This window comes from Manduca sexta, chromosome 4, assembly GCF_014839805.1.
Source record: "Manduca sexta isolate Smith_Timp_Sample1 chromosome 4, JHU_Msex_v1.0, whole genome shotgun sequence".
NCBI lineage: Eukaryota > Metazoa > Arthropoda > Insecta > Lepidoptera > Sphingidae > Manduca > Manduca sexta.
The window spans coordinates 8,459,806-8,483,020 of NC_051118.1; the positions used below are offsets into that span (position 1 = coordinate 8,459,806).

Genomic DNA, 23,215 nt, shown 5'->3' on the forward strand with positions numbered 1-23,215 from the left:
TGTAAAATTACGTAACTTTTATATAATTTGTGTGTTTTTTGACATTCCGCATTTTAAAAGTATGTGAAAATGATGTTGTGAATAAGCACTATTTGTGATGTGACAGTGCGCTTAGCTTTGGCGTCTGATGTATACTTCAGCTCTATACAATCTGTGTATTGTAATAAATTATTAAAAACAAGTATTTTGTTTTAATTTTATCTGTTTTATATTCCCAATTTCCTATCAATTTGGTACATAAAGTTAGTATTATACTGTACGGGAAATGCCTTACAGTATGATACTAAAGGGTAAATGAAATAAAAGTGTTCATTGCCTAGTTGGGCGTGGAACGGACTGCCGAAATGAATGTCCGAAGCTTCAAAATCCAAGGGCATTTTTGACTTCTAAAGTTATATGTGTGCATTATTATGAAATATCGCTTGCTTTGACGGTGAAGGAAAGAATCATGAAAAACATGCATACCTGAGTTATCTATAGGAATTTTGAGGGGTGTGAAGTTTGCCAATGCGCACTAGGTCAGCGTGGCGGACTAAGACCTAACCACTTACAGTAGTAGAAGTGGCCCAAGCCCCAGAGTAGGACAGTATATAATATAGGGTTGAAATTATTATATTCTAAAAATGAAACACAAAATTCATTTAAAAATTTACTAGTATACACATCTTAATAGCTAAATCACATAATATACAGCAAACCAGAAATTATACGGGATGGGCCAACAATGCACCAATGGGGTAAATTGTAACACGACGGAAAAAATTAAACATTTCTCTATGGAATAATAATTAACCTCATTTCAAAAGTCTATCACATTATTATATCTCATTCAACAAAGGAAAGAAAAATGTGCATATTCCACGCGCATTTTTACTGTAGTTGAGGTAATTTGTCAGGTTGTAATAAACTAATTCCATAAGGTATGTACTAACATTAACTCAATGGAGGTTGTTTAAAATTTTTGTAGTTTTACAATATTTAGGCTCTAAATTTCAAAATAAATTTATAATTCCGAATACAGGTATCAAAATACAGACAAAAAAAGGCTTCAAATTATTGAGATAAACAATTGTTGACAATTAATTTCTCCCTTTGTTGAATTTACAGCTTGCACTGTGATGTTCATAAAAATTGTCAATTGACCTCTATTTGTACGAATACTCGTGATTCGAAAATCTCACAAGATATAAAAGCACGAGTTTAATATATTCAACAAAATTCATATTTATTTTACTGGTATTTATATCTAAAACTGTTTTTTGTGTTACAACTCTTTTTTTGCCGAATGCCCATATGCGATATTTGTTATAGTATCTCAAAACTGATGACGATTACCAATCTGCGATATTTCTTTTGGTTTGGTTTCTCAAACCTGATGACGATTGCCAATCTGCGGTATTTCCTTTGGCTTTTCAAAACTGATGACGATTGCCAATCTGCGATATTTCTTTTGGTTTCTCAAAATTGATGTTATAATTCATCTTAGAGTACATAATAATATAATATTTATACGTGTCGACAACGCTGTTCAAATGTGCAGTAAAAATCGTAAGTATTTCTTCTCTTCAGGAGCAATGTAAACCTTATTCACCCGTTGAATAAGTGCCACAACGTATTCCTGCTTCTGGCAGTAATATTCTACCCAAGCTGTGTGGCAGCCTAAGTAATTTGGCGAAATATTATTTTTATTATTACGCAAAAAGGATCCAGTCCACAATATGACTCTTTTGAAATAATGAAGATTGAAGTTTAAGTCGTATTTTTGCTCATTGATATTCTATTTTACGTTTTGTTAAACGGTCTTTTTACAAAATTAATTATATTAACAAAAATAATTATGTATAGAATAGAATTTTAGACATTTTTTGACTACGTGCAACCAGAGAGAATAATAGAATAGTCGCCGCGTGACATATCTTCTCTTCTGCCAGCCTGCCCGCGCAGCCGAATACTTCCGGAAACGCCCGATGTCATCGGCTAGGATAGCGGCGCGTAACAATTTGTTAATAAATAGTTCAAATAAATTTTAACTAAAATGTTTTTACTAATACAAAATATAAACCTTATAGACTAATATTATTTGGCGTACTCGGCTCATTTTCGACCATACTGTGGGTTGGATTCTTTTTGCGTATCTACGTCCAATTACAGGTTGTAAGGGCCGTATTGAATGCAACTCTGTTGCTCTCAATTGCAATATCGGTTGAGACGCTGTCAAATTATAGTCAGCATCTTAAGGTCCTGACTATTTTATAAACAGTTAACAAAATGTCAAATAGCATATTATGTCGGATTTCAAATTTGAAATATTTCGGATAATTTCCAAGGTATGTGAAGTCTACTAGGCCAGCGTGGTGGACTAAGGCCTAATCCCTCTCAGTAGTAGAGGAGGCCCGTGCCCAGCAGTGGGACAGTATATAATACAAGGCTGATATTATTATATATGTTGGATTGTGAGTTTTTTTATTAAACAGTGCCGTTTCAGACGAAACAAGCTGTTAAATAACAATTTAAGTTTTTTTTATTAAATAGTTTGATACATAAAACGTCTACTTGAACTCTCACTCAAAGGTGAATTTACGGCCCTAACACATAAAATCTGACGTTTCAATTAAAGACTTTATTCAAAGTACATTACGTATCATATGGCTTGACAAAATTACTGCACCTGATGTTAAACGTGGTGAAGTTCCAGAAAAATGATAGGACAGGACCAGTAATGACTTATCCACTTTATTTATATTGCTATTTTTTTTCGTCAGGCGCTTGGCATCAATCCGTTTCATACTTGTTATATATAAAATATATGATGTAGACCTCAAGTAAATAACTCGACAACTATTACAACACCAAACATGAAAATACGTCTACTTTAGAACAAATTTCGAGGTAGATTTACGTCTTATATTGCAATAGTATTACTCTCCGTCACAAACCTTCATTAGTATATATAGAATTTTCGTTTAGGATTTTTTATTGCTTTGAATGACGAGGCAAGCTTGCCGTTCGTCTGATAGTAAGCGATACGACCGCCCATAAACAGTATATCCATCCAACACCTTGATTCACAAAGTATTGTTTGGTATTCCACTGCACTCGCCAACCTGAGACATGAGATGTTAAGTCCTATGTCCAGTAGTTACACCGGCTACAGTGTCCTTCAAATCAGAACACAACAGTGACTACACACTGCTACTTGACAGAAATAGACATTGCAGTGGTATCTACCCAGGCAGACTCACATATGAGAGACCTACCGGTAAGTACAAGTCGTATCGTGTAAATGTTCTCACCAGCCTTGGAATGCGAAATAACATGAGAGTCGGTGTCGTTTTATTGTGATTGGTCGGGTGACTAGCACGTGATCCACGAGGTTTTTTTTGTATTTGAAATAGAGTTTATTATATTTAACATATAAAAATTGTGTCTCACATAGGGTTTGATACGTAAGCCCCCCCCTGATCCATGAGTTAAGTCTCTCGACCAATCACAAACATGATCAAACGACAGACGTTTTAGTCTACTTTTATATCACATTCTAGGAGGGGAGAAGGGGATATTGCCCTGGCTTTTACATATAAGAAATTCAGATTCTAATAACCTTTAAGGTTTGATTACATCCATATTAATTTCTGCCGGTATTCACTTCATTTTACCTCTTATTCTGTCCTAAAAATCCACCAAATAGGACAAAATGCAAGTTGCATTTTTGACTCACCAGATGTCGCATACCATAGAGTGGACCATAGACATGGTTATCATTTTTTGTCAATTAGAACTAACAGTTCGTAAAAATAGAGACAACGTGTGGTAAGCCCATTTAGATTCTTTATTACACCCATGCATATAATTCTCTTCGTGTTTTACTCAAAGATTCTTATTGGTTATGAATAAAAATTCTGATAATAGCGTATAGTCTGATCATTGTCCTAGCGAATACACCGAAAAATAATTCCTAACGAGAGATCTCTTGCAGAATTAGGGGCGGCTCATAAATTGTTGTGTTAATTGATTTTGAATATTATTTCAACGAAGACAATGTCGATAATTGCTTGTCTCATAATATGTTCCGACCTCTATGTGCCTTGCTGATGCTAGGCGAGTTGTCCGCATAGTGTACACAATTGTAAGTCTTTCTATATAGTATAGGGGTTTTTTTCTGTTTTATATCTTATATCATGAAAAAAGTTAATAATTTCTCCACGTTACATTTTAGTATATAAATAAATAAAATACGTAGACTATGCGCAATATAAATACATTTTTCAACTGTCTTTTTGAGTAATTAAGGAAATATATATCAGTAACATAAGTTTGAGTAGTTATAGAAAATAATATTATTTATTTCTGAAAATAAATGTACGCAACGAAATAGTTGTTACGAAATCGTATTGTATTTCCATCTGTTTTTTTTTTCTTTTAGCTTAGTTTATTTATTATATCAAATAATTTATAGAATTGTTATTAAGACAACGAAAAAATTAAGATTTCGAAAAAAACTATTTCGTTACATACATTTATTTTGAGAAATACTAATGTGCACTCACATAATCCCCCGACATACCATTTTAATTATAAGTTTAAATGTTACAAATTTATTGTTTCGTATATTGAAGGCAGCGCGTTGCGATCGACTTTTCGCCTTCAAAATTCTCATTACTTAGTTGGATGGTTGGACGATCATGTAAATGCACCTTTGGGGCCATTCAAGTAATACGTAACACAATTTTGGGTCTTCTAAAACGTTACGATGCGTTACAGGGTCGGGAAGGGAGTTTCGTACAAAGCGTTGTAACATTGATTTTTTAATCTTAAAACAATAACAAAGGTATTTTAGCGACTTTTCGGTACTTAATAATAATAATAATATCAGCCCTGTATTATATACTTGCCCACTGCTGGGCACGGGCCTCCTCTACTGAGAGGGATTAGGCCTTAGTCCACCACGCTGTAGTGCGGATTGGTAGACTTCACACACCTTCGAAATTCCTATAGAGAACTTCTCAGATGTGCAGGTTTCCTCACGATGTTTTCCTTCACCGTTAAAGAGAACGATAAATTCACAAAGAAGTTCCGGTTTCCGGTATTTTGATTAAAATAATTGTGAATATTAGAAAAAATTGTAACTTTTAGAGTTACATATGTTTTAGAAGGGCAGCCGGGGTCGTACAGGAAAATGTTACGGCGCGTAACAAGAGGGGGTGGGGGGTCAAAAATCTTCAAAAATTGCGTTACGTAACACTTGAACGGCCCTTTAACAATTCTTAAAGCCGAACCTTTAGAGCAGAAAAACGAACTAATATTACTAAACTATAATGTAATAATGTACCATTAAGTACAGACGAGTCTAGCTCTTGGCGTCGGTTTTGGATTTGTCGCCGGACTGGTCCGGTCTGCGGCCCAGCAGATCGCGCTTGCAGCATGTGTCGTCCTGCAAACAATATACCATTCATATTTGGTAAAGGTTTGTAGCCTACAATTATAATTACAATTACATTTATTGTCACTCACTTACATAGCGAACCCCAAAAATACAAACAAACATACATCACACATTAGTTCCCGAAGCAGTATGCAAAGGCGCAACAGGTATCTCCACTTTTTGCCATGTGTTCCGTCCCATGATGTGATAGGCGATCCTGTCACCTATCGTGCATATTAGTACGTATATGTTGCGACGCTACTACAGCTGCCATACATCGGTACGCCCCACGCGATGTGCGCATTTAAATATAACTTTGGGGTGAGTAGGACAGTCGGGCGCCTGAGGCCTCGTGTTGTGGATATTACCTTATTGCCCCACGGGTCCTAGGGGACACTATAGGCTTAATTTTGATACATTAACTCTATCATCGATATAAAATAGCTTAGTTATTTATCATCATTGGACACATGAAGTCCACTACTGAACTAAAGACCTTCCTTAAACATTTCCAAACAATTAAACACCTTTCCTAAACATATCCAGAGGAACAATATAGTTGTCACTTAAAGAAAAAGTTCGGCAAATTTTTTTTGTAAAGCATACAGTTAAATATGTTGTTAAGGAGGGTGGGATGCGTATCAAATAGCGAACCCCCCCCCCCCTATGTGAACCAAAACTAATGTAACATAGTTCCTAAGATATTATGTGTAAATTGATGTATGGACCCTTAGTAAAAGGGAAATAAAATGTGGTACGAACGTCAAGGTCGTCGTCGCTGGAGTCGCTGGTGTCGCTGGAGGAGTCGGAGTGGCTGCTGTAGTGGCCCAGGCCCGGCAGCACGCCCGCCACCGACAGCGCGCCGCACGGCGACTCGCTCGGCACCGGGACGGACTCGCTACACACCGGGACCGACTCGCTGCAACAGAGGTACATATTCCGTTATACAGGGTGTTTTTTCAAAGTGTAGCCAAATTTTTACAGGTGGTTCAGAATCGGTAGTATATACGATTCATGAAATAAATAAAAAACAATATTTTTTTTTTTCATAAAATTCCGACTTATTGTCCCTAAAAAACCGAACACACATACAATACGAAAGGTGTTTATTAATAGTACTACAAGCCATTCATAAACATTCATAGTAATACCTAATTTTGACCTACGCACGCACACATTCAAAACATACGATAAGAAAGGCTCGAAAACATCAAACGCTTGGGCCGCACCGTACCGCCGTCCCGCCGCCCGCTGCCCGCCGCCCGCCGCCCAGGCACTTCGGCCGGTGCAGGCGCCCGCGCCGATCGCGATCTTCCCTATCTACCTACAAAACCCGTGAGGCCTCCTGCCCCTCCGCCCGCGCGGTCCGCCGCCGCCACCTCCCTGCTCTCCCGCTCGCCAGTGTTGACCGTGACCTAATTACGTATGCCCGTGTTTTTTGAATTTTTTGTATTTTGCCAAATTTGTCATAATTGTTATTAATGGCTCAACAAACTAAAGTCAGTTACTCAATCCGTGAATATTATGGGATGATACAGTGCTACATTTTAAGTTGGGAAAGTTATGAACATAAAACACTACCGCGTCTTCAAAGACAATGGAGTAAGTACTTATCTCCCGCGCACCCACCAATCAAAGAACGAATTTGGAAGCCAACCAAAGGTTATTGGAGTTTGGGCAGTTCAGTACACCCTCTTATAAAGCTGATCAAGGAGGACATGCCGTGATACGCCCGGTCATCGAAAACGCGGTAATCGAGTTTTTCTTGCGGGACCCTCGTGCTGGTGCCAATGAGGCAGCTAAACAATGCGGTGTTAGCGAGTATTACGTGTGGATGTTACTGAATTCTTCAGGGTTCCACCCGTATTGTTGAAGGTTAATAGTTGATTCCAATTTTTAAATACGCCATAATAAAGACTAACAATGGTTTGCGATTTTAAAATGTTAAAATAGTATTTTAGTTTTTATTTATTATGACGGTCCTAAAACCGGTAAAAGTACAGAACTATCTGCTATGTGTAGGTAATAATCATTATCAGACTGTGTGCCCGCGTCGCTTCGCTAAGGAGGCAAGGATCGGTTTACGTTTCGTCGGCAAATTAACACATGTTCACATTGGCTTATGTGTATGGTTGTATGATTGTTATCAATGATCGCGCGTACAAACGTATAAACATTGACCATAAATCGAACACTATTTGAGATATTTTGAAATGTAAATAACTTGTTAATTATACTTCATTTTAAATATTTTTCATTTTATATTAGTCATTATATATATTTGGAATGTAATAATAAAATATGGATACTCTTTGAAAAAACATTCTGTATATATTCACGTTTTAAGATTCCAATTTGACTATTATTAGGGAAATTTGGTATAACAGCAATGGTAAACACGAAAATTGGAAAATCAATTTAAAACTATTGGAAGCTAATTGTTCTATTTTAGAAATCTCAATTGATGAAATGTGTTCTGACTAATATTATATTTAATTGTGATAACACTCACGCAGCGACCACTCCGTTGACTTTAGCACTCGGCGCGCCCTTCTGCTTGTCATTTTCCATTTCGCTTAATTTTCGCTTCCTTACAATTAACTGAAAAGTAGATGAATTATAATTTTATTCAAATTTGTATGTTTTATTAGATTCGTCTACTTTTTGCATCTCTAGGAGTTAAAATGCTTCCTGCCTACGCCGATGACACACACTTACGCCTTAATCCCCCCAGGGGTAGACATAGATGCATCCAGGGCACGCATTTTTAATCAAGTGTATTCTGTCCCAAGATATGATAGGGAATGAGGCGATCGTCACACCGGACACAGATTCCTGTCTTATGGTGAGTAGGAAACCCCATATATCATTTTGCCCCACCCAGGATTTGAATCCTGGATCTCAGAGTAGTGGTTGCACCGCGCACGCAATACAATAACGCCACTGAAACAGTCTGGCAGTACACCGATGAATGGGTGTCAAACAAAATGATTATAAGCCAATCTAAATGGGAAAATCCTAACCTTACTTAACTAATGCACGCCCGTGCACAGGGGGACATTTGTCCTGGCCCTAGGCACACAGTTAAGTGTGCCTCTTGATTGCCAAATTCACATTCAGATCTATATGGCTCGCGAACATGTCCCTTCTTTTTCACCTCCGGCCATAATAATTCCTTCTCCTCCCCCCACACTTCCTTCCCAGCTATTCATTTCCCTTTCCCCTAGGGACTGAAAACCTTACTTATCTGCCTATCCCCTACTCAATAAATACTAGGGCATCATACAAGGCTGGTATAAAATATAAGACTCACCCCCTGCAGTTTGTTTTTCTGTGTGTTTGCGTTTGGGGTTGGTGTAGTACGCGCCGGCGCAAGCTGGGCGCGAAGTCGCGTCAGCTCCTCACTCTCAGCCAGGTTGGACACGCGCTCCCTGCAAACAATATGTGATAGAATTCTCTAAATAATAGCCCGTGGTTAATGTCACAAATATATTATTTTAGTTGTCAATCATTACCACACACCCTAAAGGTCTTAAGGCCATTGTAAGTCTTAACATCCAACATCTTTACCCTGTTATTCATAGACTTTATTTATCAAAGGACACAGCATTGCTGTGATAACAAGTCTGTTTCTCAACTTTGTTTATCTGACAGCTTGCTTGTTCAGCTTTGTTTAGCTGACAGCCAACTAGATTCAAATTGTATCTCAATATTTGCCAATCACAACAGCCCTATGTCTACGCACTGCGAAGGCTGCCATGACGTCAGCACCTAGAAACAAACTTGATATCACAGCGAAGACAGAGCTTAGATAAATTACGTCTATGAATAAGAGTGTTATACTGCAATACGGTGCCCCATAAAGCTTCAAAATCAAAGTCTGTATAATATTGCTAATATTTATGGGTTATCTTACTTACTATCAGGTTAACGGTACATCTTATCATACTGTTGTATGAAAATAGAATTACACTTAAACACCAAGAACAACAAAGTATGTCAACTTATAAAACTAACTTTTGCCTGTGGCTCTATTTGTATGAAAATATTTTCTGGTATAAATAATGTAGCTTACTATTATCGAAAAACATTTCAAAATCAGTTTTAAAAGTTCCTGAGATAAGCACCATGAAATAAAAAGCAATCTTTTCAGCTTTACATATTAGTATAGATTAAATTAACATACCTGAACTCCTGCATCTCCCTCTTCTCCTCAATGGAGATCTGTTGCGCTGCTTTGGCCTTAGACCTCTCCACCAAATCAAGAAATCCCACTTCATCGTCATCTAATCCACGAATCATATTTTCTGCAGAAAAAGAATAAAAACATTTGATAGTAACAAGATACTTTATAAAACATGTTATTATGAATTGATATACAATCTTCTTCTATAAAAATAGCTACACCATTTAATAGATAATTTTGTCAGTGTCTAGTGAGTAGATGTTAAACTATTAACATAACTATATTATTGTTAATAACTGGACCCAAAATTGACTAATTTACAGCCACTAAGATAAATCAATGCTTAAACAATTCAAATAAAACCTAAGAGCATACAGCATAGGCAAGAAAATAAGCACAAAATAACTATGTATGAGCAAAGAAATATAGAAATGAAGAATAGCAGAGTATAAGCAGAGGCAAAAAAATATTTTTGGAAATTAGCAAAACGAAACTAAATTCATACATAAGAATTGGTTGGGTTGACTTGATTAATGTTAAATTGAATGTTATAAAAATGCAAAGAAGAGTAACAACTTAGATACTTGATACTTATTCTTAGGTACGATTTTCAGAAGTACATACTATGGATTTCGCAAAAAGGCATTTTATTAGCATCACAGCCTTCTTGCTGAACTAAAACATTATATTCCCACTGGGGTCCACTTAGAGGTCATAAATAGTTATACAGTACTAGCTGACATTGAAATAAAACTAGTTTTAGGGTTTTTATAGTGGTTTTTTACATTATAATATTCTCCCAATGTTTCAGAGACTTTGCAGCCTTGGTGTTGGTTGTCTGAAAAGTCAAAGAAACAATATCTACCTGCATTTTAAAATTTTACGTAATTTTAAATTGTTTTAGCAATTGACGGTCTGATCTACCCAAAATGAGCTCACACTGTCACTGCTAGACTTCAAGACACTGTATAATCTGAAATTAGTTTTATTTCAATCTCTAACATTCATATTAACGTAAGAATAATTATTACTAACTGAGTTTGTGCGCCTCTTCATATTCTGCTTCTTTTTTCAGTCTCTGCTCTTCTAGCCGTTGGTACAAGGGTCTGTTGTCATATGGTTCCTCTGGAGCCTCTGTAATCACATGTTATATATTATTTATATGACAAAGTGTAGATTTAAGACATTATTTATGTGTTATTAACTATTTGTATGTTAAAATATAAATATTTCTTATATGTTCCATTCAAAATTTAGTGAAAAATATTAAAGTTATTTACTAGATATACATTTTTAATTCTCTTATTGTTCATTAGTACTTTGAATATAGAGAGAAATCTATTAATTAGTTGAAGATTGTCTACAGAGAAAATTACTGATCATTACTTGAAAGAAGCCATATTGAAAACTTTTAACTTATATATGCCAAAGTTCTTTGATATCCGGCCTAATATAGATTCGGGATTTAAGATCATCACTGTAAAATATTTTATTCGAAGGAAATACTTATAGCTAATTTGTCCTTAAACATGGAAATAATAATACGTAATTGAAACTGTATTTCTATCTAAAAATCAGAGATGATACTTTTCGTTCTTATTTCTTGATCCGTGCACGAAGTATATGAGAAAAAATGAATATCTAACTGCTGAACATAAAATTCAATATCCATGAAAGGCAATTACGGTGTAATTATTGATGTGTAAAAAATGATAACAATCAACTATGTCAATCTCTTATAATACCTTGCGGTTGGTCTTCTGTGCGGACTTTCTCCCATTCCTCTTGTCTGCGACGCCGCTGCTCCAAGATCTCACTTTCCGATATAAATCCGGAACTCATCTTTAAAACAATAACAAATCAGCGATTTACAGAACAATATATGTCGCTAATTTTGACATATGCACATAACCTCAATTTCATTTCGACGTTATCGTTTTTATATGAGCTTCAGTTTGCAGAGGAACGCAATAGATAAAAAAATAAATACTCAATTTAATTATGTACTGTGTTTAATCTACTTAATTTAATATAGATAAATGTAACTATTGAATTTTATAGCAATGCCTGCAATTATTTTTATTTTTTTTCTTCATTGTAAGTTTTTTATTAGATGCAATAACCAAACGCATTCCACGTTTAAAAAGCTTGTATAAAAACGAATGGGAATATTGTTACAAATTATTATTATAATTTAAATCGTACGTATTAGTCATAAATATAGCCATAGGTAAACAAAGCTAGCAAAAGTAAATAAATAATACAGTTTTTTTTATTCTTTTTCATAATAAGTACTTGATGTAACAAGCATTGTAAACAGGTGCAAAACTCAACCACAAATTGGAAATGTCAGTTTCCTGTCGTGTTACCGGGCCGAATTTCTCTGAGAATTAGAATTTTAAATGAACTTTCTTCATAATTTTTAAGTAAAGCAAAGAATTCTCGAGTATAACAACATGTCTGAAGTAGAAAACAAAGAAGGCCCAGCCGAGGAGGAACAAAAAGACGACTATGTACAAGATGGAAGGAACAAGTATGTTGTGAAATGTAAATTTTGCGGTTCAAAGATGCTGGACAAGAAATCAGGAAAATATATGGAAGCAGAGGTATGGATACACAGTAATATCACCTATTATTAAGTCCAAATATATCAGAAATAAATCATTCAAATACGATGTCAGTTTTCAAAGAAATTAACAAACATTGGTGAAATTGTGGATAACCACAAATTCTATTACTTCTAGTGTTCTAAACAAATACATTTATTTATCACATATGCAAAGGAACTAAAACAATTTTTTAAAATCATATTTTACAAACATTGGTACAATGTCATTTGCAGAAATTAACCAGTTCTTTCTTTGATTTTCCAGAAAGAATTACCACTAATGCGACAAGACAACAACCGAAAAGAGGGCGAAATCCAAAGCGAGACGATAAAAGAGTTCTACCACGTCGAAAACATGTATACGTTTGAAAATATCGGTTTTACGCACACAGTTGCAAACCACAAGTATTTAAGTTGTGCTGATTGTGACGCAGGACCCGTAGGCTATTACGATATGGACACCAAACACAGTTACGTTGCAATATCTAGGATTGTCCATTCCTAAGATGTAAATATCAAGAGAATTTTCAAACAATGTAAACAATTTAATTCACAAACTTTCATAATACATATGGTTAATTAATAGATTTATTACAAAATATATTCACTTTTTACCTAATGGCTATGACACATGATTCATTTTATTTGAAACTGCACTGATAAAAATATTTTATGTTTACATTGTTTGTTCATTCTATTTAACAAGTATACTGGTACATTCTATACTTAATATATTTACAGTGATGGTTTTTTGGACAAGATAAATCAGGGAAATTACTACCATCTTTATTAATGACAGCATTTGACATAATGTTACTCTTTAAAATATAAAATACCAAATATCTATCGTTACTTATACAAAATAGCAGAAAATATAGTTACTTTTTTTTATTTTATCTTTTCCACTGTATATTGGTGATTTTGGACATGTCTGGAAGCAATAGCAAATATATAAATCATTGAACAATGAGATGAAATTATAAAGAACTTCAAGAAAAAAAGAATGGGTATCGATGAGCTTAAACTGATTAAACCAGTGGTTAGTAATATAGTACTGTAGTAACAAATCTAGACTGCCTTTTTTTCTAGCTGCCACTGATACTAGGCTATCTTCAAAGAAAATACTGTTCATATTAAAAATATGCTATTTATTTTTTGCATATTTTTACCATCTTATACCAATGAATGGTGTTTGTAAGTATAAAAATATTAATCTATAAAAAAATATGATGCCAATAAGTAAAAAAATTTTTAAAATCAATGATATGAAAAAATACTGATTTACCCTTTAGGCGATAAGTAAAAAACAAAAAGAAAGAGATTATCTATTCATAATTAAATAAATCTGAGTTTTACGAAATTCATTTAATGTAATTTTTGTGGCTGAATGTTTCATGGTTGCTACCAACATTTTTTATTTTTAAAATACAGTTTGTATGCCTTCGAGATATTTGGGGAAACTCAAATTCTGTAGACGCTCAATTTATTTAGAATAAATATTCCATAGTAGGCCCTAATTACAGATATTTTTATTTTATACAATTATGAGCTTATATTTCTAATTGCTCTGCGATATTTTACGGCATTTTGTGATTGTAATGTATATTGAATAAAAAGCTTTTTTTCAATTCTGTTTTATTTGACATAAATATGGACTTCTTATTTTTAATATTGGTAGTTTTACGTAATTTATTCGAAAAATCTGGTTTAGTGAGGTAGTGTAGGCGAAAAATAAAAAAGTTGCACTGTTCTGTAAAATGTGGAATAAAAAAACTTATATTTTTGTAAAACGAAAAGGAAAAATGGCACTCTCATAGTTTTTGGTTGTTGTATTCTAATGGTAAATACTTATTCTAATGTACTTTTGCTGCTATCATCATCAGTTTCCGTGGTGTAGCGGTTATCACATCTGCCTAACACGCAGAAGGCCCCCGGTTCGATCCCGGGCGGAAACATGTCTTTTTTGTACATTTTTAGTGTTTTTTTTTCTTTATTATTGTTATTTAAAATTAGCTATTGGTACCAGCCTTCTTTAATTTAAATAAAGCGAACGTTGTTGTTTCAAAATATATTTTTTTTGTTCTATTGCAATCTTGACCTGATATGTTAATTATTCTTTGATCTGATGACAAATACAAGTGCAACTACTTTATACAAGGAGCCGCTAGCAGAAGTTGTATAATTAATATGAATATATTGTGTTTACATTTATTTTTTATATCCTTTTAACTGATCTAGGTTCACGTCTGCCATTACGAGCTTGCATTAGACACGATTTCCAGATCAATTGCTATAATTATTTCAACAGGCGTTTAGTCTTCGGATTTTTTACTTGCAAAGGGTCTTCACCAGCCATACTTTTGATATTATCTATACCGGCTATACTCCAAGTGTGTTCCGCGGAACCCCAGGGTTCCGTGATACCTCTGTCGGGGTTCCGCAAGAATTTAGAAAAAAAAATCAAAACACCTCTCTCTGGTCGCTCCGCGGCCGCGCGGAGACAAAACGCTATGAACGTTATTTATTTATTTATTTGTATTTGTAGAAACATGTGTTACAATAGCTGGTACAATATCTCATAAGTTTGGTATCAACAATTTTATACTTGTACAACCCGTTCGCTCTAAGTTTGCCGGTCTGTGGAATGCACGTACCCTCCCCCACGTGACAACAAAACTTATAATGTGTCATAGTTTTACCCAAATATGTACGTACACAATTTTTATTGTTACAATTAAATAAAAAATATTTTTTTATTATGTTGACGCCGAAGCTGATATGAGACTCCAACTTTCTTCCATCAAACCTGATATCAACCAATGGATGAAAAATAAAAAACAGTTTCATACCTCCCACTAGTTAGATTTTTTCTTTTTTAATGTTTTCTATTATTCTCCTTGCCAAGTGGTGAAGTAAATAATAATTAGTAACTGTTACATTGTACTTTTATTATGCTGATTAATAAAGAATACACTTATAAAAACAATTGTTTTATTGTAGGGTTCCATCAAGTATTTTGCTTCCCAAAAGGGTTCCGTCATTTAAAAAGTTTGAGAACCACTGATCTATACTATTATATAAAATTAAATAGATTATACGGCGCATACGCATAACCGCAGAGTTCCCTGAAATTTTTTTTTTTTAAAAAAACGATAGGGAGAATGGTTGAAGGTGATAAACATAATCTTATCATATAATTAGTATCGCTCAATAATGATTGCGCAAATGTCGTGAGAACAAACATTGCGTTTAATCAATTTCCCTCCCAAATTTATTATTTTCACATCCATTTCACTTTCTTTTACCAGTTTGTGCGCGAAACATGTTTAATTTATAATATGCATGACGAAGAATTTGCTAAAATCTAAACAGTTTTAATATTGAACCTTATTGCGAGGTGGTAAGGTGTACGGATCGGTAGAATATTTAGCATGGACATAGTTACGAGGGTCAGGGAGTCAAAATCACAGCGTTTCATTGTTATAATGTAAGCAATGTATGGCTCTAAAGATAGCGATTTACGGGCGAATTAAAGCAATTCTGAAGATCAGTCCATAAACAAGGATAAGGAATTGTTACACGGCTTCTTAACAGTGCCTTAACTAAACCTGTAGATGCCACACTCATGTAATGAGACCAAATTCATGGATTGAGGCCCTACGCCGGTTCAATTCTAGCGACCTTTTTTTCAGTAACAATAAGCCTATTTTTGTTCGTAAAAGCTATGTGTAAAATAGCTAGAACGTTAAGCCTGTGCACCAGGACCCTAAGGTAAGACGATCAGGTTTCTATCGGAACCAAAATGCAAAATGCCTATAGTTACGTCACGTCTGAGTAAATGCAACTTGTCATATAAATGTATAAGCCGACCAAATACAAAAAGCACACTCTAAACTGGGGCCTTATTCTCTATCCCGCACGTTATTTTGACAGTGTGTAACAAGCACGTAACACAACGCGTCATGTTTAGGACTATAGAAATTTGGCTTACAGAATACCATTCCACACACATTTCTCGAAGATAACATGACACGGCTGCGTTACGCGGCTACACTATCATACAGAATAAGGGCCCTGTTGGTAAATAATTGCTCAAGTACCAAGACGTATGATATCAAACGTATTTCAATTCCGTGTTTCTTTGTTATGGAAAACTAGCTTTTGCTCACGGCTTCGCCTGCGTGCAGGAGTTTTATCAGATATTTTTTTTCTGACTTACTTGATATGTAGGTACCGTTATATTATGACCAAATTACACAGTCATTATAAATTGCAGCCTATGTGTGTTTTGACGTATAACCAATATTACTGTAAAGTTTCATCTAAATCCATTCAGTAGTTTTTTCGTGAAAGAGGAACAAACATACATCCATCCTCGCATTTCGCATTTATAATATTAGTAAGATAGTCTTTTAATGGTTCGTTAAAAGGAATCTGAATCTTAATGTTGACAATCATTAAACAAAAAAGGTTTTAAGCCATCTTTATGGCTCCAAGACATCTTGCTTTCACTACTAGCCATTCATTATGTTATTACTAGAGATTTATGCAGAGTTCGAAGTTATGGACAGCCGTGATGAAACCGATGGGCAATGGACATTGTGACGCTCTTCCGCGTATGAAGCAGGCCGGCGTAATTATAGCAACTGGTGGGGTCATGTCAACAATTGAGGTAACAATGGTTTATGACTGAGAAAAGGTAGATAGATGTTTTGTCAGCAGTGCCGTAAATAAGACTGTGTCAATGGTGCCCAGGTAAAACATTGCCTTATACCGTTACAAAAGTCATATAAAGTCTGGTAGGTTAGCTAGGTTAGGGCTCATGTCCTCGCGGGTGAGGATCGTGACGCGTTATTCTTTTATTTCCCCCTACCTGCCTGCCCGAGCTGATTACTTCGGTTTGTACTTTGTTTCATTATAAATTTTATCCTTAATTTAAAATGTCCATAGTCATGTAAGTAATTTTAATTGTTGTTTAGAAATAATAATAATAATTTTTATACATTGTTTTAGACGTATCATAAGTGCAACTTTGTTCGCCTACGTGATAAATAAAGTATTTTTATTTTACACAATTTATTTTCCGGGATAAAAGTAAGTAGACTACTTTTTGTAGGATACTATAAAGAGCATAATTAATTAGGGCCATCATGAGTATGTTGGGCAACGAGGTGCATGGTACGAAAATCAGCCTGCGATCTTCTTGTTTACCATATAGATATATTTTTTTATAAAGGTCGGAGAAAAAAAAATGTGCTCTCTTTTTCCGGAGACATTTTTTCAGCGTGCGATGCGCTTGCGCTCTCTCGGATTCTGAGCCCGATTGTCACACAACTTGTCTGTAATATGTCAATTTAGGACATGGTTGATCTAAATTTTATTCAATCTATTAAAAAATTTCTCATTTTATTTTGAAGAAACATCTTCACAATTTTCGCATTTGTATTATAAGTTGGATTTCACAAAACAATTCTGTGCCGACATCTTTTATTTCTCCCGTTTAATTATTACTAACAATGGCAGCTCAATTTATGTTTGTCAACGTTATACGAAGTAGTTACAAAATATTCATATTGCGATGACTAGGTTCGTTCACACTCAGGGTTCGGTCGGCAATGAATTGTGATGTCATGAACAAAAAATATCATTATACGGAACAATAAACACATAGATCCAGTGTGTGCACGTTCCGACAAAATTCAAAGACAATATGCAGGAAAAGTATTTAATAGAAAGAAAGATAAAAACTTTATTTCCTCATTGTCTCTGGACCAGATAGCAAAAAATAACAGGTATAGCAGTACAAGAATAGATGACACACTTACTATACATCAAATTAAAGAAAATATACGTAATTAAAATAGGTACACAAGAAATGGTCTCCCGGTAAACCCACTCATACACTCTAGCCATCCGCGTTCGTAGTATGTCCAAAAAGGCCACGGGCTCAGCTTCCCACTGGTGCAAAGGTCCACCAGGCCACCTGACATTGATTTTCAGCGCAGGCCATAGGAGTGTAACACGGCAGTAAGAGAAAAAATAAAATATAGCCTCTTAAATAAAATAAAAAGACAAAAACACATTTATATTATAAAATGATATGTATATTACATAGCTCTAAAAATCTTGTCGACAGCTGAACGCACGGCCCTTCAGAATAACTAAAGCTACACGGCCCTGCCACTGCCCGAACACTGTTCGGCTCTGTGAGACTTTTATAGTAAATTGTCGGTTACATCCGTTGCAGACAATTGAAAGGGTCAGTCGATTGCTACATTCTTTTAATTGGATATACCAATAAATAATTGGTGTGATACCTTTGTGCATCAATTGAAAGTTGCCGCCATGACAGTTGACGAAATAGAAAAGATTTTGGCGCGAACACATCTACCATGAGTATGTAAACCTGGTATTGGTTTTGAAACAAATTAGCCTATTTTGATTTGCGAAGTTTCTGAACCACTCACATATATAGAAGAGCTAATAGGCGGTAGGTTTTGAAAAATCTCTTACTGGTGGTATTTTTTTACATCCGCCCGGATAGCGACCACCGTACACAACATGTTAAAACCCGCCATAGTGGCCTACGTAAGTGTGTTGCGTTCCGGGATCAGCCTGTGTATATTCGGTTCCAACAGACAGATGTAATGGTATCGACTGCCGAGAGGTCTCATTAGTCGACAATCCATTGGACCTCACTCTACTTACAATCAGGCGCAATGTGGGCATTTTGCCGTAAAAAAACACAAGCAAAGCCGCGATCAAAACTGGTATCAATCAATAATCTAAAGTAATTTTTATCAAACTTACTACATCAATTTTCGACTTGGAATTTTCCATAATTTGCGTCGACAATTATAAACTACTGAATCAAAGGGTGCAAATATCACCAAACGATTTGGAAATAGTGTGGTCAAGAGTAGGTCAATGTCGGATCGAATTTATCTACTTTTAGTACAGGTGAGTACAGCACGAAAGTTTGGATCTAATAATTTTTATTTGTGTCGTGTAAAGAAGTTGATTTTTTAAATAGTTTCAGAGAGAACCGGCTAAGGTCAGAGATTATACTGCCTATAAGGAGGTTAAATAAACCTCCCCTCATTCCTAACTATTTCTTGTGCTGGAGCATGTAGGAAATCGGTTTGGACTTAGTTTCATAATGTCGACCTAATATGTCTTTATATAAATTATACAGAAAAGCAAATACCGGCCTTTCATTCTCCGTTATGTAAAGTCTATTTCCGTTTATAATTCTACTAGCTTTTGCCCGCGGCTCCGCCCGCGTTATAAAGTTTTTCGGGCTAAAGTTTTCCGTTATAAAAGTCACGCTATATATTTTCCCGGGAGCCTATGTTCTTCCCAGGGTCTCAAACTGTCTCCATACCAAATTTTATCCTAATACGTTGGGTAGTTTTTGAATTTAACACGTTCGGGTAGACCGATGCAGCGGGGGACTTTTGTTTTATGATATATTTTTGTAGAACTTTTTAAGAGGAACAATCCCGTCATACATTATTGTTGCATAACTTTAACCGTTTACGCAGCGCACGCAACAGAAGCTCTCAAAACTAATAAATTGTCCCCGTTTTTGCATCATGTTTCATTACTGCTCCGCTCCTATTGGTCATAGCGTGACGATATATAACCTATAGCACTCCAGGAACAAAGGGCTATCTAACACAAAACTATTTTTTCAGTTCGAACCGGTAGTTCCTGAGATTAGCGATTACTGCTCCGCTCCTATTGGGCATAGCGTGTTGATATATATAGCCTATAGCATTCCAGGAACAAAGGGCTATCCAACACAAAAATAATTATTCAGTTCAAACTCCTAGTTTCTGAGATTAGCCGTTACTGCTCTGCTCCTATTGGTCATAGCGTGATGATATATAGCCTATAGCACTTCACGAACAAAGGGCTATCCAATACAAAATGATTTTTTAGTTCGAACCGGTAGTTCCTGAGATTAGCCATTACTGCTCTGCTCCTATTGGGTATAGCGTGATGATATATAGCCTATAGCACTCCACGAACAAAAGGCTATCCAACGCAAAAAGAATTTTTCAGTTTGGACCGGTAGTTCCTGAGATTAGCCATTACTGCTCCGCTCCTATTGGGTATAGCGTGATGATATATAGCTTATAGCACTCCACAAACAAAGGGCTATCCAACGCAAAAAGAATTTTTCAGTTCGGACCGACAGTTCCTGAGATTAGGCATTACTGCTCCGCTCCTATTGGGTATAGCGTGATGATATATAGCCTATAGTACTCCACGAATATAGGGCTATCCAACGCAAAAAGATTTTTTCAGTTTGGACCGGTAGTTCCTGAGATTAGCCATTACTGCTCCGCTCCTATTGGGTATAGCGTGATGATATATAGCCTATAGCACTCCACAAACAAAGGGCTATCCAACGCAAAAGAATTTTTCAGTTCGGACCGACAGTTCCTGAGATTAGGCATTACTGCTCCGCTCCTATTGGGTATAGCGTGATGATATATAGCCTATAGTACTCCACGAACATAGGGCTATCCAACGCAAAAAGATTTTTTCAGTTTGGACCGGTAGTTCCTGAGATTAGCCATTACTGCTCCGCTCCTATTGGGTATAGCGTGATGATATATAGCCTATAGCACTCCACAAACAAAGGGCTATCCAACGCAAAAGAATTTTTCAGTTCGGACTGATAGTTCCTGAGATTAGGCATTACTGCTCCGCTCCTATTGGGTATAGCGTGATGATATATAGCCTATAGTACTCCACGAACATAGGGCTATCCAACGCAAAAAGAATTTTTCAGTTTGGACCAGTAGTTCCTGAGATTAGCGCGTTCAAACAAACAAACAAACAAACTCTTCAGCTTTATATAATAGTATAGATAAATAAATTATTCATATTCGATAGTCACTCGTTTCCGACTTAAATCGATGACCATAGTTTGATAATGCCACAATATTGAACTTTGACCCTAAAGAGATTAGCAAGCCATTTTATTATTCATTTAATATTTTCTTGATGAATAAGTATTTTTCATTGACTATTTACGTAAATAATTTATTTGTGCTTATTTCGAGATCAACATATTTAGGTAGGTGGGTACGAATGTATTTAATGCAAATATTTTTTTTATGTATTAAACAAATCTATTTAATAAAAAAGGAAAAAGTTGAAAATAGCATCGCACAAGTCAAACCTAACTTGGTAGCTATAGACAATAAACATAAATTTGAATACTTATTATCAATCAAAGATACCTATTCGGCAAGAAAATATTTGCAAAATATGAAATAAAACATATATTATAATAATAATTAGGCGAGTGTAAGTTCATTAAATTATTATTTTTATTTTTCATTAAGCAAATTAACACACTAAGTACGTTTTTATTACCTTTGCAAAAATATAATATTATGTTTTAAGTATTATTGTTTTTATCTTATGCATTCAACGTATTCCATTTAAAAATATTGATGAGTTCAAAATGTTAATGTAAAGTTAAAATACCAGAATTGAGAATAAATTAACATAATCGAGTTATCCAATAAAATGAATGTATTGTTGTTAATATTTTGACTTGAATTTTAAATTGGTCATATTACATATCGACCTTTGCCTATGATTAATTTAAAAATGTTAAGAAGTTAATTGCGTAAACTGTTACATGTTAGAAAAATACAAATAGAACTTTACCTATATATTTTTGTATATTAAGCATTTTTTGGAAGATTCAACTCTTGGTGCACAAACTATTACCGAAGGACTTTATGGCCCTAAAAACTATTGACATGTACTTATGTACTACATACTAGGTCTGACGTTCCGTACACTCATTGTGTTCGACTCAACTGTATTGCAATCCGTACATTTGACTTTCGTATGATTTCACATTGACAGCGTGTGGTTATGTATGGAGTGACGCTCATAATACCTATAAGAACTCGAGTCTAAGTCGAGATTTTCAACAAATAGTTACGGACGTCCGTGTCTATAGAATACACGTAAATGATAAAAACTGATAAGAAATACAGTTATACAGTCTCAGATTAGGCATAGAATTCACAGCTTCTCCCCGACTACGCAAAAGGAAAATGAGAGTGTTCTCATTAATACTTATGCAACTAGTGCAGTCACCCACACAATCACTGAAATGGGTAATTAAGGCCACGCATCTGAAAAGGTATGGACGAAAAAGGCCACTGTTACTAACCGATGGACAAAAGTAACCACAATATTTATGAGAGGTTTCTTTTTTTAATGTTATGATAAAGGAATTCAATATCTTCTGCAATTGGTACACTTCGAGTATCATGGAGCCCATGCCTTATTCTCTATGACAGTGTAAACTCATAACGAGGCCGGGTTAAGTTATCTTCGTAAAATTTCCATGGAATAAAAAAATAAAAATAGGCGAACATAGTTGCGCTTATGACAAGTCAAGGTACATGAGAATATTTAATTATTACTTAAATAAAGTCGCTTATATAAACTAAAGACAACTGATATTGGACATAAAATAAATTAATGACTATAAAGTAAACAAAGAACCCAGTTCGGGCTGGCAGGAAAGATGAAAAAAAAGAGGTATATAATCGTAAAAAATATGTTTATAATGATATTCTGTATGCCAATTTCTACTTACTACGACGCGACGCGGTGCGTTAGATACTTGTTATCTATGTCAAAATAACATGTGAATGAATAAGTCTCTAGGAAAAGAAGAGAGTGCATCGGGGAACCTCACTCGGAACGCAATAGCAAATTATCTCGTTGGTTTTTTATGAAAGTAGCATTACTATGAGCATGGAAACTTCATGTCGTTGTTAAATATCGTTTATAGTTTATGTTCATTTGGGGAGGCCTTCGTTCATCAGTGGATTATGATAGGCTGTTGGAATTTGAAGTGGAGATCTACTATTTATATGCAAGAGTTGTAGAGGCCACTTTGGACATTTGAGTCCGATACAACCATTTCTTCTCTGGCTATGACTAAATTAAT

General features: G+C 35.2%; 2 protein-coding genes and 1 non-coding gene across 4 annotated transcripts; 2 read left to right on the top strand and 1 right to left on the bottom strand.

The window, feature by feature from the left end:
* Positions 1-636: 636 nt before the first annotated feature.
* On the bottom strand, positions 637-11,561 carry LOC115443197 (PSME3-interacting protein). 2 transcript variants are annotated; one of them, XM_037440791.1, is made up of 7 exons: positions 11,354-11,561; positions 10,644-10,742; positions 9,609-9,729; positions 8,736-8,853; positions 7,935-8,023; positions 6,185-6,320; positions 637-5,431 (listed from the first exon to the last, which is right to left on the bottom strand). In XM_037440791.1, exons 1-7 carry the CDS (start codon positions 11,448-11,450, stop codon positions 5,348-5,350), a joined length of 744 nt encoding a protein of 247 aa, XP_037296688.1. In that variant the 5' UTR covers positions 11,451-11,561; the 3' UTR covers positions 637-5,347. The 2 variants fall into 2 exon arrangements, with proteins under 2 accessions (XP_037296688.1, XP_030024370.2); XM_030168510.2 differs by having other exon boundaries at positions 6,185-6,341.
* A 215-nt stretch (positions 11,562-11,776) lies between these two features.
* Positions 11,777-13,844, top strand: LOC115443198 (guanine nucleotide exchange factor MSS4 homolog). Its single transcript, XM_030168511.2, has 2 exons — positions 11,777-12,214; positions 12,482-13,844. The coding sequence occupies exons 1-2, from the start codon at positions 12,065-12,067 to the stop codon at positions 12,719-12,721; spliced, it is 390 nt and encodes a 129-aa protein (XP_030024371.2). The 5' UTR covers positions 11,777-12,064; the 3' UTR covers positions 12,722-13,844.
* A 254-nt stretch (positions 13,845-14,098) lies between these two features.
* Positions 14,099-14,171, top strand: Trnav-aac. The gene has a single exon. It is a non-coding gene; the product is annotated as a tRNA-Val (tRNA).
* The last annotated feature ends 9,044 nt before the right edge of the window (positions 14,172-23,215 follow it).

Excerpts from the sequence above, each read along its gene's own strand:
- LOC115443197 (XM_030168510.2), bottom strand. The coding sequence starts at position 11,450 with ATGAGTTCCGGATTTATATCGGAAAGTGAGATCTTGGAGCAGCGGCGT. Across the intron at positions 8,024-8,735 it reads AGAAAAACAAACTGCAGGGG|TTAATTGTAAGGAAGCGAAA; the intron begins GTGAGTCTTATA and ends TCTACTTTTCAG. Across the intron at positions 5,432-6,184 it reads CCAGCGACGACGACCTTGAC|GACGACACATGCTGCAAGCG; the intron begins GTTCGTACCACA and ends TATTGTTTGCAG.
- LOC115443198 (XM_030168511.2), top strand. The coding sequence starts at position 12,065 with ATGTCTGAAGTAGAAAACAAAGAAGGCCCAGCCGAGGAGGAACAAAAA. Across the intron at positions 12,215-12,481 it reads GAAAATATATGGAAGCAGAG|AAAGAATTACCACTAATGCG; the intron begins GTATGGATACAC and ends TTGATTTTCCAG.